The following is a 19,946-nucleotide window of genomic DNA, read 5'->3' on the forward strand; positions in this document are numbered from 1 at the left end:
GGGGTTGTTCTGCACTTTTTTCCCCCCTCAATCCTCCTGGAGACGGATTGGTCCGGAGTGTCACATGACCAGCGGGATATTCAGTTACTGAGCTAACTGTAACTCTGTTACACTCAGCCATGCTCACTAAAACAGATTTCAGCAAATGAAAAAGAAACTAAATAAAACGGTTGGAAAATTTGAAATGATGTCTTTGCACTGGATTGACGTCTGTCATTATCGTGAAGACGAAATAACTGGCAGAGGAGGAGAGGAGAAGGGTGCGGACCGCCCTCGCTGATGAAGAGTCCTCCACAGCTCCTCCGCATGCATCAACCCCCCAAGATGTTAAAAGGGTTAAATGAGGGATATTTATTTCCACTGAGTCACTCTGTTATTTACAGCCGGGCCTAATTTCCCTCCATTATGGCTCTGGCGGGCGTCCTGCAGCACAGCAGGGCGGTCAAACAGCTTTCTGCCTTTATGTTTTTTGTTTTTTCCTTGCCATCCATTTAACTCAATAACCACTTTTAGCTGCGAGCCAGATTCAAGAGCAGAATGTCAGACTGTCCTTTGGAAGAACCAGCCGCCAACCCAGCAGGGTGCAGGTGGGCCGGAGTTCTACCAGCTAACCAGCAACACCGACAGACAACACTGATAAACAACACCGACCCACAACACTGACTGACAATTGCCACTTTTCACAAACTATGTGTGTAAAAAAAAAAAAATCGTCCCTCTGTGAAGTCTCAAGGAGCATCTCTGCCTCAGCAACCACACCCCTAAACAGCTCCGCCCACTGCTTTTTTGTTCCCCTTCCAAACATGTGGAAAAATCCAACCAATGCAGCGGTTTTAGCAGGAGGCTGTAAACAGAAGGCAAACATTTTTCTTTCCTGACATCCAGAGAAATCTTCAATCACGTGACGCCGAAGATTAAAACCGGGCAGAATAAGGGACCTTTAAATGTCCTTTTTCCTTTTCTGGTGTCTGTGGGTTCAATCCAGGGACACAAGAGGAGGTGGAAGAAGGGAAGAGGAGGAGGAGGAGGAAGAAGAAGAGGGGAGGAGGAGGAGGAGGAGGAAGAGGAAGAGAGGAGGAGGAGGAGAGGACGTAAGAGGAGGAGAAAGTGAATAAAGAGCTAGAGGAGGAGAGGGAGGACAAAGAAGAAGAAGTGGAGCAGGAGGAAGAGGAGGAGAAGGAGGATGAAAGTGCACACTGAACTTGATGAATGTGGCTTGTTAACTCTGAATAAAGTCCTCGCACTCTCTCAGCAGACGGAGCTGAGACCAAAATAAGGGAGAAATGTGAAGGATTTTTATTTCATTTTCTTCTTTTGTTTCAGTGAGAACTTAATTCACTGCAGTTTAAATCATTTTGCACCAGTGGGGACGTCGAGCGCAGCAGGAATATTGATAATACATTTTTAATGAAATGACTACTCTGCTTAATGATTAGCTGACTCTCCTCCGTGTGGCCAGGCGCTGTGCGTGTGTGTGTGTGAGTGTGCGCGCAGCCTCTCCTCTCTCTGCAGCAGAGGAAGATTCCAGCCGACTGCCAGTCACCTCCCCTTGTCTTCGGGCGGCAGCTTGTGATGAGATGCTACCACACACACATCTCCGTTGTCGCCGCCACCGCCATCGTCTCACTGCGCTCTCCCACACAGACGGCCACTGACACGCCGCCGGGATGCAGCGGGAGTGAACGACTGAAGGAAAGGAGGGCGGGAGGGAGGGAACGCGTGCACGCACACAAAGCTGCTCCGGTGTCCACAGCTGTCGCGGAATGTGTTAGCATTAGCATCGGTGCAGGCGACACGCTTTACATGAACACACAGCGGGTCTCGTCAGACAGCGAGCAGCAGCAGAGCTACACGTCCAGCTAACGTCACTTCCTGTTCCTAAACGCTGCCAGCGCTGGCTGCTAGCGCTGGCTGCTAGCGCTGGCTGCTAGCGTTAGCTGCTGGAGCGCTTCAACTTAGACTTTGCAGAAGCGCACTGTATCATTTGACCTCTCCTTTGTTCTGATTTTTGTTCATTGAATCAAAAGGCAGTTTCTTTTTTTCTTCAAGCAGCTCTGGATGCGTTTGTGTTTGCATTTAACAAAAAGGTTAAATTTATCAGCCCGTGAAAACAAAATTATTTTTCCTCTCAAGGCCGTAAAAAGCTGCCTGCTGTCTGTGAGTTCCTTCCGTCTCGCAGCCAGTGGATAATAACATGTTTACAACTCCAGGACTTGGTGTTAAACGCCCCTCGCCCGTGTCTGTCTGTCAGCGCTCGGACTCCAGGATCGGTAACGAGGCTGGATGGACAGCTGTGGGGCCGCCGGGACTCACAACGCCCACAAACTTTGTGCAGTAAAAACAAAACAAAACAAAAGAAAACAAAAGACAAAACGAGCTCAAGCTGAGCAAAGCTTTCTGCTACGTTGACGATAGAGCGATGTGACGTGACATTGGCAAGGCGGCTGACGGAGAGCCGGCGTGGCAACAAGACGGATATCGACGCGGACGTCTCCCAAGGTTTTATTTGTTATTCTCGCCGATAATTCTGGTTCACGTGAAAAGTTGTCTCGGAGGCAGCAGCCTATCAGACTGCGAGATAGCCAAACTTCTATTTGCGGCCTGAGGAGGGCAGTAATGCCCCTTTGCTACGTCTAGTCTTTAGGAAAAGGACAAGAAGAAGGAGCAGCAGCAGCAGCAGCAGCAGCAGCAGCAGCAGCAGCAGCAGCAGCAGCAGCAGGAGTGTTGCGCCTTGCAAGAGATGTCATGTTGCCATAATTCCACCAGCTGCGCCGCTGTTGAAAAGTCCATTTCAGCCGGCCCACTCTCATTGCCTGTGTTCCGTGTGAGGCGGGGAGTGATAGAAAAGCTCCAGAGCTGCCTCACACTGTCGCATGTTGTCTGTGTCATGCTGGAAATTCAAATTCAATGTGATTTTGCTCAGTTTTTTTGGTACCCAGTACTGACGGAGTACTTTGTGAAGGTATTGTATCAGGAAAAAAAAAAAAAAAAAAAAAAATCTGTTTTATTTTAACTTTTCAGTTTGTAAAAATAAGTTAAACGGTGATAAAGAGTTACAAAACATTTTGAAATATACGTGCGTTGAATTGTGACTAAAATCAAATGAAATGTCTGTTTTTCCAGTCGTATATCAAAATGTTCAAATTTCGCCTCCCCTGTTGCAGTCTCTTGTCACACCCTAAGTCAGAGGTATTTATATTTGTAATGAACCTTTTCTTTTACCACTATAGGTGCCTTTAAGTCTCCGGAGACACTGATTGGTTGAACCCTCGCTTGTGTCCGGCACTGTCAGCTCGTCACTCTGAAACTCACTGGTCAGTCCTCTCACTCAGTCGACTCCGTGGCCAGCAGCGTAGCTGCAGGTTAGCTATGGGATCGGGATGAGCGCAAACAACAAACATCCACAACACAAACAGAGCAGGCCGGGAGGCGGGGTCATGGCCGCGGGGCTGAACCCGCCGCTGAGGCTCGGCTAATAACGCAGGAGCAGAAGGTTGGAGGTCGGAGGTGCAGCGGCGATAACAGCATGGAGCCTCCGCCCCCACGGGCAGACGTCTTTATGATCTTTATTTTCAGGGAGGACTTTCTGTCAGATCCTCGCAGGTCACAACCTCAATAATCCGCCCAGAATTAGGCCCCCCGCCTCTGTCGGAGCCCGAAGACCCCAAAAGCTTTAATGAGTTTGGGAGCCTGCGACCTCGGAGCTGGTTTAATTTCACTGAACAGATTAGAGAGGTACAAAGGTGGCTTTCAAAAATAAATCAAAGGACTGTAACCATCTCCAGACCTCTATTTTCTCCTCCCAGCACAATCCAGGCCCAGAGGACCAGCACATTTAGCCCTCTGTTTACAGCCCGCTGCTGAAACAGATGCTTTTTTTGGACCCTCCAAGTGTTTTGGGAGGGGAAACAAGAATAAGGTGGTCTCAGAGGGCGGAGTCCGCACTTGGCTGTGGTGTGTGGTTATGGCCTGGCAGATGAACAAGAAGTAAAAGATAACAACAGAGCACATCTTCAGAGGTGCTGCTTTTTCTTTTTTTTTTTTATCCACCTGCTGCACCAGGCGGTGAAATCTCCAGATTTCTACAGTTTCTTGTTGAAGCAGCCATCACCTTCAGTCATCCCTAAAAACCCTAATTTCCTCCTCCAGACTCTTCAGTTCCTGGAGGGGAACTGAGCTAGCGTTAGCACTAGGCGCTAACAGTTCGGTTTGCTTTTGCTGTTTTCAGAGCTGAACCAGATACTGTCGTGCTTTCAGAAGTGGATGCCGGGTCAACTTTTGCTAGAAACCAGGTGAACTGTCGGTGAGCTAGCGGGCTAGCAGGCTAACGTTAGCCTGTGGCTCCACCTGATGCCTCCTGTTGCTATCACGGAGTGACTCCACCACTAGAAATATCTTTCAACAGAAAGACACAGTGGGTTGAATTAAAGCCTCTGTGGAGTAAATGAATTCTTCAGATCAGCACGGCCAGATGGCTTCCCGTTGGAGTTTGGACTCCAACAGTGATGAAGACACGAAACAAGCGGTTGGAAGCGTGTCCATGTTGCTCCCTGGACGACTAATGGTCTCAAAGGGAAAAACCTTAAAACTCTTAAACCTCTGATGTTCTCCTCCAATTTGCTCCCAGTCAGATTGTTCGGACGTGTAATGCGTTGGCGGTTGGTGTACGGCCGCCACGGACTCGCAGCCGGGCTTCACGTCGGGGGGGTATGGGTGTGTGTGCGGGGTGGGTGGGGGGGGTTTGCGGGGGCTTAGCTGACGCCAGAGAGGATAAAATGGAAATCTTTTTGCTGTAATCATCCAGCCGTCCTTGATTTGGCTGCGTGGCTCATGAAAGAGGCTGAGTGCCGCAACGTGGAGCGTAATTACCGAGTGGCTGCATCAAAGCAAGCAGAGCTGCAGCTAATAGCAGCCCCTGCGCCCCCCCCACCGCCTCACGTCCTGCTCCTCCGCAGTCAGACCGAGAGAGAGCGAATCATCGGGATGCAACGGGGAGGAATTTAATTGAATATTTACAGTATTTAATTGTGGCGGATTATTAAACCTCCAGACCGCCGCCGTCGTCTTTCTGCAGTTCTGGCTTCACTCTGTGGTTCGGCGGCGTCGCTCTTAATCTTTGATGGATCTTTTTGCCCTCGGCCTCGGCCTCGCTCCGGCCGCGCATCAAAGATTCAGCGGCTCGTTGCTCCTCTGGCGCCGCCCTGCTGGCCCTGCCGCTCTCTGTGTCGGTGCCCTGCGGCCCTGAGACTCCTTGGCCCCGGGTTTTCTGGTGTAGCTGACTCGGTGAAATATTTCAAAACTTTTGCAAACTTCCACGGGAAGAAGAAATAAAAAATGTGAGGTTTTATTTTTGATTTGTGAGCCAAGCTGTCGTTGTTTTAAATGATGATTCTGCTGGCTTAGTGGCAGTTTGATTACTTTTGTGTCCTGACCTCTGACCTCTGGTGTCTCCTTAGACTGTATCCGATCAGTGAATCTAAACTCCGCTCAGTGAAGGCGAAGAGTTGAGCTTCTCTCTGATCCAGCAGCTCCAAGGTGACTCCCGCACTGGCTTTCCCCCGGGGGGGCGCTCCGCCTGTGAAGGCTTAACTACCTCTGGCCGGGCACTGCTCTCTGCGCCGTGTGTTTACTGTGTTTATCAGCTCGACCGGAGGTGGCTCGCCTCCTCCAAGCCCTCGCTGGTTGAGCCGACTGTTCTATAGTTATTCAGGAACAACGTCATCTCTGCTGCTCTTTGGACAATAACCCACACGTCTCCATGAATGGACCAGAAATCATTCTTCCACCTGTGCTTAAACACACAGCTCTAGACATCTGTCCTTTTGTGATGTCACAAAGGGTACCAGCAAAAGAGTGCTGGAGTACCGGAATGAGGAGATTTTTCTTCTTTCTGTGACGCCTTTCTGTTCCATCACAGCCTGTGGTCACTGGATACAGATAAAAATGGTTCAACCTTGACAAAGAGAAGAAAAAAAAACATCCACCTGTCCTCACACACACACACACACACAGACACGCACACACACACACACACACACACGCACACACACACACACACACACACACACACACACACACACACACACACACACACACACACACACACACACGGATGCACCTCTGTGTTGCTTCTCCACCTGCGCCTCCCTCTGACTGACAGTAATGAACTGTGACTCACTGCGAGGATGTAAATGAATGTCGATGAGGTCGAGGAGTAATGCGTGTGTGTGTGTGTGTGTGTGTGTGTGTGTGTGTGTGTGTGTGTGTGTTTGAAGAGCGACCCCGAGGAGCTCTTAAGTGGAAATGTGCAGCGCAGTCAAGAGGAGGAAATCCGTTTAAATTGCAGCCTTTTTGTATCTGGGATGGACGGATGGGCGGATGGAGGAGAACGGGTGGGCGGGGCCACCGGGTGATGAAGGCCGATGCGTGCTGTCTGACAGGAAGCAGGGCGGAGAGGGTGTGCTGGGGCAGGACGCTCAAGGACGAGTGACCAGAAGCCAGTTGGACGCTTCTTAACGCGGTGACACATCCGGAGAGGATTTCATGCAGGAAAATCTCACAACAGAGAAAAAGAAAAGGACAACGCCCCCCTCCCCCCCCAGCTCCCCAACTTCCCCAACTTCCCCCTCCCAAACCCGCTCGCCGCTCATCATGCTAATGACGGTGTCACATCGCTGCGCTTCAAACTCCTTTGACTTCACGTCGACACATAATGTCAGCTCTGTTACACAAGTACATGCTGCCTGTGTGTGTGTGTGTGTGTGTGTGTGTGTGTGTGTGTGTGTGTGTGTGTGTGTGTGTGTGTGTGTGTACCTGAGAGACACGTTTCCAGACACTTTCATGCACAAATATTCACTTTCTTTTCATTTTCCCCTCCAGCTAAGTTGACTCCGCCCCCTCAGTTAGACCCTTGAAAAGCCCCCCCAAGCAGGAGGGAAGACGGGGGGGCTGGTAATGGGGGCCCAGCGGCTCCACCTGCCACTCACCCATCACTCGCAGCCGCTCGGCGCCGACCACAACTTCCTGCTCGTCGGCGGAGAACAGCAGCTTCCCCGAGGTGGACTTGACCTCGAACATCTTTCCCCGCGCTTTGAATCCGCTGGATCCTGAAGAGAGAGAGAGAGAGAGAGAGAGGAGGTCAGTGCCAAACACCCCCACCGCAACAAGCTGCTAAATTAGCTATTATAAATCTTTAGCCATAAATCTTTAGCCAATCAGCATCCACAAGTGTATTTTTCCTGGGTCTACCGAATCGCATATTCTTCTGCAGTCAGCGGCCAGATAGTGTTAGCGTGCTGGCTAATGTTAGCATCGGCCAGCTGGCCTGGCTTGTGCTCTCACTCAATGTAAAAGTATTGATGACTTTGAGTGAGTGCTGTAAAAAGCAGCTTCAATCATGTTTCAAAGTTGACATTTGTGACAGTCAGTCGACGCGTCTGGAGGAGCCTCAAAAAGAAAGAACAAAAAAAAAAAAAAAAACAATAAACCTTGCAGTGTTTGTGATGAAATGCTTTGAAAAGGGAGCCTTTGGTGACGGAGCGTCACGCAGCGTTACAACGGAACATTTTCACCCACAAGCCGCAGAAAAGACTCTTCAGACTTCAATTAAGAGAAAAAAAAAAATAATCAGGAGAACGACGAATTGAACACACTATCATGAATGAGCGGGGGGAGTGCTGTGTTCGTTGTGGCGGCCAGGTGTGCGACGCTGGCGGCTCCTCACCTGTGACCAGCTGGGTGAGCAGCTGGTTGTTGCCGTCCACCACGTTGACCGACACGTTTCTGGATGACTGCAGGAAGAGCGGACGGCCCTGTGGAGGAACACACACACGCACGCAGGCAGGGTCCATTAACCTCCGATGTAAAGGCACATCTGCTAAAAAAAATAATCATTTTCTGAGAACATTCTCAGTCTCTGTCCTGTCGCTGATGTGTGAGAAGTTCATCACCTGACGCACCCCGTGACATCGCAAAGGGGCATGGAGCTCGGGGTCCCTGAGACCTCCTCATTTAAAAAAAAAAAAAATCCTACTCGGACAAACAAATCGCTGGACTGATCCAAACAAAGTGCTGATTCCAGCCGCTGGTATTTAATTCTCCCCACCCGCCTGTCTCCAGTGCAGGTTAGCGAACGGTGTGGAAGAAATTTTTAGTTCAGTTTGACAATACAACAAAATACTTTATGGCAAGTGTGGATGATGTCACTGTGTTTTAAGTGGTCTTTTTTCTTTTTTTTTTCTTTTAGCACTAAATCACCTCCTGGAAACTCAGGAAGCTTCAGTGGCCGCAGCAGGCCCGGCCAGATGGAGACCAGAGAAGTCGAGTCTTTTGGCCGTCCGGCAGGTATTAAAATTCCTCTCACTTCCTGCTCCGGCGCCACCTGCTGTCACTCCTCCTCCTCCTCTCTTCTTTATTTCTTCTCTCCACTGCTGCCGCTGCCGCTGCAGCCTTCGTCATTTATCTCCATCCCTCCCACAGCCTTCTGCCTTCTGATCACCGTTTCATTCCAAGCCATCGCAGGAAGTCCCCACCCCCCCTCTCCCCTCCTCCACCTCCTGCCTTTTTCCCTCTGCGATTTCTTTTTTTTCCCTTTTCTGCATATGTCGCAACATCAGTGTTTACGCTCCGCGCCAGACGGAATCTCCCGCCGAACTGCTTCCACCATGAATATTTCATGATATCTGGGCCGATATCTCATCGCCGACATGTTGTCTTGTACTCGGCTGCCGCCGCCGCCGCCGCCTGTCAGCGCCCCTCCCCCTTCCCTCAGCTTTAATTTGGTCTGATCAGCCCTCATCTCCATCTCTGTGCTCGCCCACCACCACCCTTCCTCAAGACAGCCGAGATGAAAGGAGCCGCTCTGCTGCATTTTCCAGACACGTGTCCACTACCTGCTGCAGGAGATGAGGGAGAAGAGGGGAGGCGGCAAGATGGGCAACGCACATTTACAGGGCAATCGGCCAGTGAGTGAGGCCAGCATGTTTTTTCAGTGAGTGGGTGAAAAATACATGAAACCAAAAAAGTTGATCATCCCTGCGGATGTTGGCGTTGCTTGATTTTCCCGGAAACGTGATGTGCTGCTTCCTGCTGGGTTCCTCTCGGAGTGACTGATGCTCTTCCACACAACCTGACTTTGTCCAACTCTTCTGGAGCCACTTCAATCTGGCGCAAACCGCACTTGGCCGCTGTTCCACCTAAACCGAGACCCAACACACTCTGCACATCCCCTAAAATGCTCAGGAACGCTCGAGTTGGTAATTATGATTTTGTTCTTGGCTACGTCCATCTGTAGTGCCCAGCTGCCATGCCAGGGGGCGCTGCTCCAGGCCTGCAGCTGCAACACTGTTGTCCAGGTCAGCTGCCAAAAACCTCCAGCAGGTTGTTTCACTTGTGGGCAAAGTGGAGGCGGGAGCGTGATCGTCCACACAATAAACTGCTCATGAGTGTCGAGGGGGGGAAGAAGGTGAAGCACGTTCACGGAAAAAAAAAAAATCTAAAATATCTCGACTGTCGCAGGGCGCCGCCTGTGCAGAAGAGAATTGAAGGAAAACGGCAGTTGAATAAATTTCGCCGGCTGAGGGCCGACGGATGTCGAGTTACATTTGTTGGAGCCGGCGAGGCGAGAGGACCGAGAACTAACAGGACACCTTTGGAAACCACGCCGGGACTCGTCTCCCGTCACGCCTTGTTTCCTCCGACATTGGCATTAAAAAAAAAGAAAGAAAGAAAATGACACGCAAGCGTTGGAACCTTGGAACCATGATTTTCACGCCTGCCGCCCAAGATTGAGTAAGAGGAATGTTAGCGTCGCCACTAGAGGCCCCCCATGGGCAGTTCAACATCCTGCCCATGGGGCAGTTTCCACAGTCGTTCGCCACATCTGAGCCAACCAATCGGACTCATCAATGATAGTTTAGCGAGCTCGAAGGGCAACGTTAGCCGCCGTTAGTCGCTTCATGGCTGATCAACTTTTCCAGCAAGTGAGCTTTTTTGATCATCACACAAAATCCTTCTCCTGTGATTGTGCGCCACCTCTTGGACGACTATGGATGTATTAAAATAAATGGATGCTGGACTTCAAATATGGTGGTGTAGCAAATCTGTCCTGGTGGCCAATCAGAGGTACTGCAGCCCAAAGAAAATTGTGTGCGGCTCAAAAAGCATGCAAAAATAAAAACATCTAAAATGACTCCCACCTGAAACATGGCTCAGAATCAATCTTTCTATTTTTAATTTCATTTTTTTCATCTTTCAAAAAATTTTCTGAAGGCTAGAAAATCCACAGAAAATAATGTACTTCCAGTGCGACGTCATGAGACATTCTAATTGGCTGATATGTTCTGATGCATTGTGTGAGTTCGACAATGGGATGAAGGGAAGTGACACTACTGCACATGCTCTATGGGCCGGATAACATGGAAGTAAACCCGAAAGCCAAGATAGCAACTGCATTGAAAAGAGCGGGCGCCACATTCGATGAGTTGTCGATCGATGATGGCATCAGAATATACGTATTGGGACGACTTACCGGTTTGGACTGGATTTCTTTGGCATAGAGGGGTTTGAGGAACTCGGAGGGTCCCTCCAGTTTCAGGCCCTTCTCGGTGATTCTGAGGTTGCCCATGCCGTCCTGCCAGGAACACAGTCACAGTGTCAGGGTCGTCTTCATCATCATCATCATAATCATCATCATCATCATCATCATCATCATCATTTTTTAATGCAACAACAGAACGGTGCATATCGCCCAAACATGTGCACGCGCACACACACACACACACACACACACACACACGCACACACGCACACACACACGCACACACGCACACAAACACACATCCCCGTCTGTAGTGTGTTTGCAGCTGGTTGACACAAACCGAGGGCTGCGGACAGATCAAACCACGAAAGGGAGCTTTTTCGCACAATTTAACAATTTCTGGCAACGTTGAATGTTTTAACAGGCTGTGCTGAAGATGAAGAGGCTATGATAAAAAGAACCCTGATTTGTCCTGAAAACAGCCAATTAGAACTGAATGGAAGATGAGACGCCGTTGGAAGTCTACATGACTTATAAATGAGAATTAAAGTCAACAGACTGGTTTCCTTGTTTACGACAAGAACACATCCAGCTCCTCCGTCCTGAAGCCAAACTCGCTAACGAGACCACCAAACATTGACTTCCGCTAGATACTGTCTTTTTAAGTTCAGGCAGCAGGAAAAACAAGCAAAACAAGCAAAAGCTGTGTTTGCCATCACTCGTCTGTGATGCACATCTCACAGGTCATGTTCCCCTGTTGACAGCCGTCCTGTCAACCGTTTTACGTGTGTTTATCTTTGTATTACTGTCTACAGGAATTATGCTTTCTGGACAGCGTGGGATTTTTGGCCACAGTACCTAAAGTGGCCACTAGGAGAAATTGCTGTGGATTATATATTGGAAGTTCCAGTATCGCGACCTTATAAATACATCCATGGTTGTCTCAGAGCAGGTGCACAATCGCAGCAGAAGGAGTTTGTGCGTTCGCAAACACTTGTTGACAGTTGAAAGAGCTTATTTGCTGGAAAAATTGCCTAGGCGACGAGGTGGGACAGTCGCGGGAGGATAAAGAAAAAGAAGAAGAAAAAGAAGAATGGCCCGCCCGGCCGACCTCTCAGCCTGTGCCCAATCATCACAAACAACACAAAATCACCTGTCCGACAGATAAGAAGCGTCGGCGTGGAAAAGAAAAGAGACGAGGAAATAAAGTCGGGTATCGGGCAGCGTGATCTTCATCCAGCTGAGAGGTTTGTTGTTTTTTTTTTACTTCCCACTCCACCACCCCTCCCCTCCCCGCCGTCTTCTGATCCCACTGCTTTGCGACGAGCAAATGGAGATCAAGACCTCGAGAAATTCCCAAAGCAACCGAGGAGGGTTTCTGAGGCTGCGCTGGGTGACCCTGCCACCTCCTCCTGACTGGAACATATTAAAATTCTACCGCTGTCACATCGGCGGCAGTGACGTGGCGTGACTCTAAATCACCACCCCCAACACCCTCACCCCCCACCTCCCTCTGGGTGTCGATGGTCGTTATTTAAACTCAATTTCCGACGAAAATTAACTGCAAGATAGGAGAAGCGTGTGTAAGTGTGTGTGTGTGTGTGTGTGTGTGTGTGTGTGTGTGTGTGTGTGTCCTTTTCCCTTCTCAGCAGGTCCTCACTTGAGATGTCGACGGCCACTGATTTGTGACTGTGATGTTTGTCACAAGCCACTTCACACTTTGCGTCAGTCCCAGGTCCCTAGGATCCGATATGGCGGCCTATTCATTTCAGCAAAGTTGCTCATCCCGTGCATTCGTTCAAAAAGTTTTCGGCTTTCATTATGTGGCATGTTGACTAGCGTCACTTCCCATCACCCCTCTGTAACTACCACAATGCATCATAATGCATCAGCCAATGAAACAGAGCCGAGACACAACACTGACCCTGACATGGTGTCTTGCTGGGAATGGGGATTATTTCTGAAGAATTAAGATTTTTTTTTTTGAAACATGAAAAGACCCACGGCTTAAAAATCTACAATAGAAATATTTGTTATAAACTGCATTTCAGGTCGGTAGCATGAACTGTTTTACAGGCTTTTAATTTTGTATTGCATTGGAAGTCCGATATCCAGTTCTTAAAATACAGCCATGGTCAAATTCTCCACTGTTCAGGATTTTTCCTGCTGTCTCCTTGCTCGCCTTCCTCCCACTCAGACCTGAGGCGATTTCAGGTGTGCTGCGCTCGCTGCCCACCTTACCAGACCCGGTACAAAAAAATAGAGAAAGAGAAAGAGATAAAGATAGAGATAGAAGTAGCCAGAGTTGCAGACAGGCCACAGTGATGCAGTGAGAACATCCAAATACTTACAAAACTCTCATTAAATATAAATATAAATTGATTATTATAGATATAAACATAAAATTAAAATATAGAGACGTATATATATATATATATATATACAAATATATATATATATGTATACAGTATATGTATTTTTTTTATATATGTAAGTATATATAGATGTACGTATATCTATAAAATAAAAAAATGACTTATGTGTGTTACAGAGGACTGTTTTGGTTGCTGTGCATATAGAAAGTATAAGTCTATGATGGCATAAGAATTGGGGTCCTGCCAAACACGGCACAAAAGTGGGCGGATTTGTTTGTGCGTTTATGGCGCCAATGGTGTGAATAAAGTTGACTCATTTCAGTGGAAAAAATAATAAAAATCTGTTACAGAAGCTGTTACACAAAGACGGAACTTGTCGCTAGCAGCTGTCGAGTTTCCTCAGACGCCTGCATTTTTAATGTGCAAATTGGAAGGTTCAGAATCAGAGGCGGAGTTTAACACAGCAGCCAGGCCGGGGTCATTTGACCTGGCCGGTCGGAGGCGAAGCGCCTTCACACCCACATAACATCAATTAGGTTTCTGGGCGGCGACGGATGAAACAGCAGCTGAGGCCCCGGCCGGCGATCCGGGACAAAACGGGGCTGAATTTCTTGGCCGCCGCTGAAGAAGCTTCAGACAAGCTGGAGCCTAAACTAGGACACAGCGAGACGCATCACAAAGGCACTTCTGCTTCTTCTTCTTCTTTTTTTTCTTAAAATCCAGAAATGTCCCCACTGCCTCCCCGCTCTGTGTTTGTGGCAGCGAGACAACAGTAAAGGGGAGGAACGGCCAGTGGACGTTCAGTCGCTTTAAATCATGGTTCACTTGTCAAACGGATGAAGGAGAGCCAAAAATATTAAGAAAATAAACACACAAGGGGGCGCTGTCACCACCAGCCAGCCAGCTCTCTGCGCCACTCTTTCATTCCATCACCCCCCTGTAATGGGGCGACAGGGCCGAATTCCAAACTAATAATTTTTTTCACTTAAACTCTGTGATGGAAAAATTGAAAAAAATAAAATAAAAAACTCCTCCCCTTCCCGTTCCACAGGTGAAAGCTACAGAGTGGTGCTGCGGCGCCCTGCGATGGCTATCAGTGGAATTGGCTTTGAGATTGCTCGCCTTCACCACCGCCGCTGGGCCCTCCTCCTCTGATTGAGGCCCTCAACACTGCCGGACGGTGATGCAGATGGCTGGAGGAAGAAGAAGAAGAGGAGGAGGAGTAGGGGAGGAGGAGCAGGAGGAGCAGGAGGAGCAGAAGGAGAAGGAACAGAAGGAGATGGTAAAGCGATGATGGCTTGAGGACCAAGAGAAAAAGAGGACCAACGGCCGGTTGACGTGTGTTTGGCACTACTTTCTATTCCTTCCATCCACCTAGAGATGTTTTCTTCTTCTTGTTTTTCATCTTCTTCTCCTTCTTCTTCTTCTTCTTCTTCTTCTTCTGATCATTTTCAAAGATGGCTAGCAGAGTCTGTTATATATTCTGTGGTATACCGTCAACCAGATTGACCAGATCATTGTCAACAAGAACAAGAAATGGCAACAATCTCCTTTGGATGTCAATGTCCACTTGGGGGATGTTGGCAGCAACCACCATCTAGTAATAGCCAAGATCTTCTAGCCAAATAAGATGGATCAATGAAAGCTTACCCAAAGTTGCTTCGAGATGGACCCCGATTGGGAAAAAGAAGGGCAGACCAAAGAACACTGGCAAAGGACAGTGATGACGGGTCTTTCCTGGCACGAAACACAGGCCAAAGCCAAAGCACGAGACAAGGTTCAGCAGCATCGTATGATGCGGTTTACTGAAGCGTGAATTCAGGAGCCCAAGGGCCACAGCCACAGAGCCAGGAGTCACACGACGCGGGCCACGCCTCCGCCACCCACTGTCAAAACAAGTCAAGCGTCTTCACTTTATTTTAATAAATGAACCGTCAAACAGCAGCAGCCTCAGACTTTTTAATTCCCTGAGTAAGACCACACACACACACACACACACACACACACACACACACACACACACACACACACACACACACACACACACACACAGATGCACGCTCAGCTATGAATGAAGTGTGACAGTAGTCAAAGTGGAGCAATTATCCCCTGATTATTGAGTCATTACTGCGGGTTAATTGGAAGCGCTCTGTGTTTTCAACGTTGCTCTAAGCTGCTCGTGATGAAGTTTTAACCACGACAGAAAACAGCTTTGCTTTACTGTTGCGCGGCTATCACACGTCTGACGTCTACTTCTGGAGCTCTCCGCCTCCAGTCTGGAGCTTCTTTGGAGGCCGTGAAGGAGGAAGAGAAAAAAAAAGAAAAGAAAGGTGCTGGATGAATTAACGAGGTGCCTCCTCTGGATGTCAGATGAGACGCTCAGACAGAGCGGCCTTGTTTTGCAGGAAGGTCGGATGGATGGTGGGACAGGAAGTCGAAAGACTAGATGAGTGACTGTTTTCCTTTTCCACAAATCTTTCCAGTGAAGGCAAGGAGGATTTTTTTCCCCCCAATTTTCCTTCTTCTGATTTTCAATTGCAGAGGAAGATCTTGTTGGAGGGTGACGGAGGACGAGCGAGCAATCCAGTGAGGTGTGATCTTATATTTTCTACCTTCACAGCACAAATTCAAGCCTAACTCAGTGAAATCAAAAAGCTCTAAAGACAAAATGTGTCTTTGAAGCAGCAGCGCTGCGGTGGTGGAACCCAGTCCCACCGACTGTCTGCTGTTATTTATCTATTTTTTCCCCCCACGTCTTCCCCGTTGTTAAACACTAACTGTTCCAACGAATAGCAGCTAACGGTGCTAATCATCCACCTGGTGGCGGATAAAGTGACGTGTGATTGGTTCGTTCCAGGCGATGTGAGATGCTGGTTGCACTGCTGGATCGTGAAATTACACCGAAACAAAGCGGCTCCCTGCAGGTCCTGTAACCGTTTCTTGTGCAGCAGCTTCCTGTGGAGCAGCACTGCATGATAAAAACCCAAAACATCCAGCAGGTTTTGTCACAAGACAACATCCTGCAGGGATTTGGACTCTTTCCTCCGTTTCTTTTTTGTCCTTTTTCTTTTTTTTCTTTGACTTGCCGCCAAAGGAGGAGAGGAAGGTAACATCCGCCTGCCTGTTTAGATATTCATTTATTTATATCTGTCTTCCTTTGGATTGCAGCTTCCACACAGTAATGCGTTTACTGGCAAATGGAAAAATACAAAGAGGCGATCCACTTTTCTTCTCTTTCATGATATCTCCCGCCAATATATTTCTCCACGCGTCTGAAACTTTTAGGCTATGCATTAAAAAAATATAGAAAGGAAAAAAACCGAAAACTCCAACTCGCTCTCACAATGTTATCTCCTTGCCATCCGCCGCCGCCACCTGCACGGAGTCGGCCGGCTTTATCTGCCACTCCTGCTGTCTGATCGGAGCTGTGGGAGGCTTTACTGATGCATTGAAGTCATGCATAAACACACGGCAGACACACACACACACACACACACACACACACACACACACACACACACACACACACAAACGAAAACACACGCAAAGCCCAGAGATAAAGAAAAATGCACAAAACACACTCGGAAAACCTAAAAACTGTTTGGCAACGAGTTCATCCATCTATCATCATACATTCATCCGTCATCCATGATTCATCATCATCATCATCAAAGTCATCATCATCATCCATCTGTCTGTCCATTCATCATCCATCCACTTGTCATTCTTATCTTCCATCCATCCATCCATCCATCCATCCATCGATTAGCAGGCTTTCACGCATTCAGTGGGCAAACTGCTTCCTGCTCCGTCCCTCTTCAATCGTTCTTCTTACATCTTCTGGCTCCTCTGGTTCCTTTGTGACCTCATGCCAGTTTCTCACACAGACAGTTTTTTTTCGGACCGGAACCGCCCGTCACCAGGCAATCAGACGGCGGAACCTGTAAACACGTGAGACTTAATCCGGAGCAGAGAGTTGAGGGGAAGAGCGTCGGACACTTTCAGCAGTGCGGGCCATTCCCTTGTCAGCGCCGCTTTTATCTGAGGTGCTTCACTGCCGTCCGGCCGGACCGCCTGTGGGGGACAGCACAAAAAGCCGCCAGCGTGGAGCCCCTCCTCTGTCCCCTCGCTTGCCGGTCTGGACATAATGACGGCTCCATCTGCCGGCGCCCGTATCGATCGTCCCGGCAGACCTCCCGCTGCTCGCCGTTTATCTGCACCAAACATGGCAGCGACACTGGCGGTGTACGGCGAGAAGATTCCTTCTGCCTGTGAGTCAGACAATGGAGCAAACCTTGGAGACACTGTTCCAGAGGTGAAGGAGGGGTGAAAAACATATAGAAGGAGAAGAAGAAAACGCTTTTTGTGGACAAAACCCGCTATGAAACAGAAAGTTATCCTCCAGCAGAACCCGATGGAACCGGTGAGAAGCTCAACGCAGCCGAGGGAGACAAATTTCTGAACCACACGACCCTCCCGGAGTTCCACAGGCAGAATTCTACCTGCAACGGCCTTGAATGTAGAAAAACCAACCACCAGCTACATCCAAGAGTCCAGGAACTCATCATTGCTTTCTCACCGCCATCAGCAGTGAGCATCTGTGAAACTCCACGGCAGTTATGTGGATCGGACTGCCAAAGCCTTTCCTCTTTCTCTTCTTGTTCTTCGACACAAAGCTTGACAGAAAAACTGTCACCCGGAGGAGTTGCAAGGCCAGTGATAACGCTGCGCTGTCTGCGTAAATCCTCCCAGAATTCAACAGCTAAAGACACAGCGACCTTCCTCCCTCATCCTCCACTCTGCCGCTCCTCCTCCTCACCTTCCACTTCCTTGTTTTTCATCTGCCTCCCTCACCTCTAAACGACCCTCCCCCAGCCTTCTGTGGCGGGGACGGGAACCGTCTCTAATCAGCTCGGTGGGTTTTTGGTGCGACGGCACGGCATCATCAGTCGGGCTTTCAGAAGTCGGCCCTTTGTCATCAAATCCTCCCCCCCAAAAAAGGTGCTGTTCATGCAAGACTTTCGCTTCATCAAGCGGCTTCAAATATTTAAGTGCGTGTCTTTGTGTGTGTGTGTGTTTCTCTCTTTGCAGTGCTATGATGAAGGCAGGCTGATGTAACGCCTTCAGGGCTGGACACCAAACAGGAAGTGAGAGAGGACGTTTGAAGCGATGACAGAGGGGGGCGGAGTCAAAGAGACGAGCCACTCTCTGAGGTCGTCTTCAGGTCGCTCACACCGATGAGTCATCAAGGTGTTTGGACCCTTGAAGGCCTGAAGCCACTCGCCCTCCTCATTACTCCACAAGGCCACGACCCCCAAACTCCCAAAAAATCGACTCCGTGAAACTGAGGCGATTGATGGCAACAGTCAAAACACTGACTTTACAACATTTATTTGAGCTTCTTCTTTTTTTTTTTTTTTGCTGCCTCCCAACTTGGTGAGGAAGGAGTGTCACACCTCAACAGGATCGTCACCTCCACTTCAACCCAGTAAAACTTCTTTTTTTTTTTTTATCCCACAACATTCGCTGACTAATGGATGGATGAGAAAAAGTGCCGACTCATCAGTCATAAAAAATTAGTGTCGAGACTCACTTCCAAGGCGGAAGTGGTGATAATTCTGCAGGAGAAACATGAGTGACGTCTGGTCGAGCAGATGAATAGGTGGAAGGGATCCATTTAGAGAGAGAGCGACTGGCGGGGAGGTGGAAGGAAGTGAGTTTGGGCTTCCTGTGGTGGGCGGAGTTTAACTAGAGTTTTGCCGGTGTGATGTCAGAGGGTTGCTGCCTCTCGGTTGGATGAACCTCAGGTGTGATTATCGTCCTGAGCTCCAGCAGGTTCTTGACCCGCTCTCATGACCTTCTTCTTGTGTTGGGTGAAATGAATCGTTGGTAATGGAACTCCGACTAGCGATCCTGATGACCTTTCAGCCGCTGGGGTTGCGCCTGCGAGCAGCCAATCTCGGCTCGGCAGCAAACACCGATTTAATGGCTGATTCTGCCTGGTCCCACTGGTTCTTGTCCCTGCAGATGCGGAATCTGAGAACCAGCTCACAGCAGTTCCAAAACTCTGATCCTTACATCTGCCTCAAAGCTCATTTAATTTCACAGCCGCTATTTTTTGCTTGCTTTTTGTGCATTTTCTATAAAACAAACACTGCGTTGGGAGGCTTCGTTCCACTTTTAATTATTTCTCACAAAGTTTGAAAACGTCACTTTCTGTTTTTGTATGTCCGTATCGCCAGAATGTTGGGCCATAAATTAAACGGTTCCCACAACAGCTGTGTGTCTGTGTTTGTGGGGGGGGCGGTGAGAGAATGTCAGCGTCCATGCGAGCCGAGGGAAATTTATCTATCAGGAAGACGTCTGCGCTTATTAAACACTAAAAGATCTCAAATGCAGCCTGGAGCTCTTTGATGCGGCTGCGTGATTTCATCAGCCCGCTCAGGTTTTGCTGCACAGACATCAGCGTCGGCTCAATGAAAAATTCAAACGTTACGGTAAAGACCGTAAATGGTTGACGTTATTGGGTCGGCAGACGAAAAAATGATGATGGAGTTTAGTCAGAGTCAGTCAAAGAGCCCCGTTCTGACTGTCGGGGCACCACAAATCACAGATCACTTGACTATCTGAGGTTTTAGTCAAAGTTGCTGTTGTTATTTAAGGAAATGTGGAGGCAGCATTTCACAGACTGGCTGAAGTGTCTCGCTGCTCTTTATTCTGGGTGAAATCAGAAGGAAATCAGTGTCGTTCTCCTACTGCACTCTGGAGGGAGGCGGAAACGCAATCAGAGAGAAAACTGACTTTAATTTTATTTTCTCTCCTCATCCCGTTGCCAATGGCAACGACACAACACAGAGCGACAGATGTTTTTCTGTTTCAGCAGATATCACTGATAGCTGATTGAGCTGACTCTCGGCGGTCTAATAAGTCGTCGTTTGCGGCAGAAAAAATCCTCAGATAAGAAAAGATTTATTTATATTTTGTCCTTCCTAAATAGTAAAATAAAACAAAATCATACATATTATTAAATAAAA

The 19,946-nt window shown here is 48.6% G+C and overlaps 1 protein-coding gene across 3 annotated transcripts in view; it reads right to left on the reverse strand.

Annotated features, from left to right (window-relative positions):
• sgcd (sarcoglycan, delta (dystrophin-associated glycoprotein)) overlaps positions 1 to 19,946 on the reverse strand; it is a 130,658-nt gene that overhangs the window by 16,368 nt on the left and 94,344 nt on the right. For all 3 annotated transcript variants that reach the window (XM_076022424.1, XM_076022425.1, XM_076022426.1), the window contains 3 exons: positions 10,529 to 10,630; positions 7,724 to 7,811; positions 6,987 to 7,106 (listed from right to left, as the gene is read on the reverse strand). In XM_076022424.1, the coding sequence (XP_075878539.1) occupies positions 6,987 to 7,106; positions 7,724 to 7,811; positions 10,529 to 10,630 (310 nt within the window). The remainder of the gene's footprint in view (positions 1 to 6,986; positions 7,107 to 7,723; positions 7,812 to 10,528; positions 10,631 to 19,946) is intronic.

The sequence above is a fragment of the Nelusetta ayraudi genome, unplaced genomic scaffold (genome assembly GCF_046127955.1).
Source record: "Nelusetta ayraudi isolate G7.1 ecotype Tasmania unplaced genomic scaffold, CSIRO-AGI_Nayr_v1 ptg000011l, whole genome shotgun sequence".
In the NCBI taxonomy this organism is placed as follows: domain Eukaryota; kingdom Metazoa; phylum Chordata; class Actinopteri; order Tetraodontiformes; family Monacanthidae; genus Nelusetta; species Nelusetta ayraudi.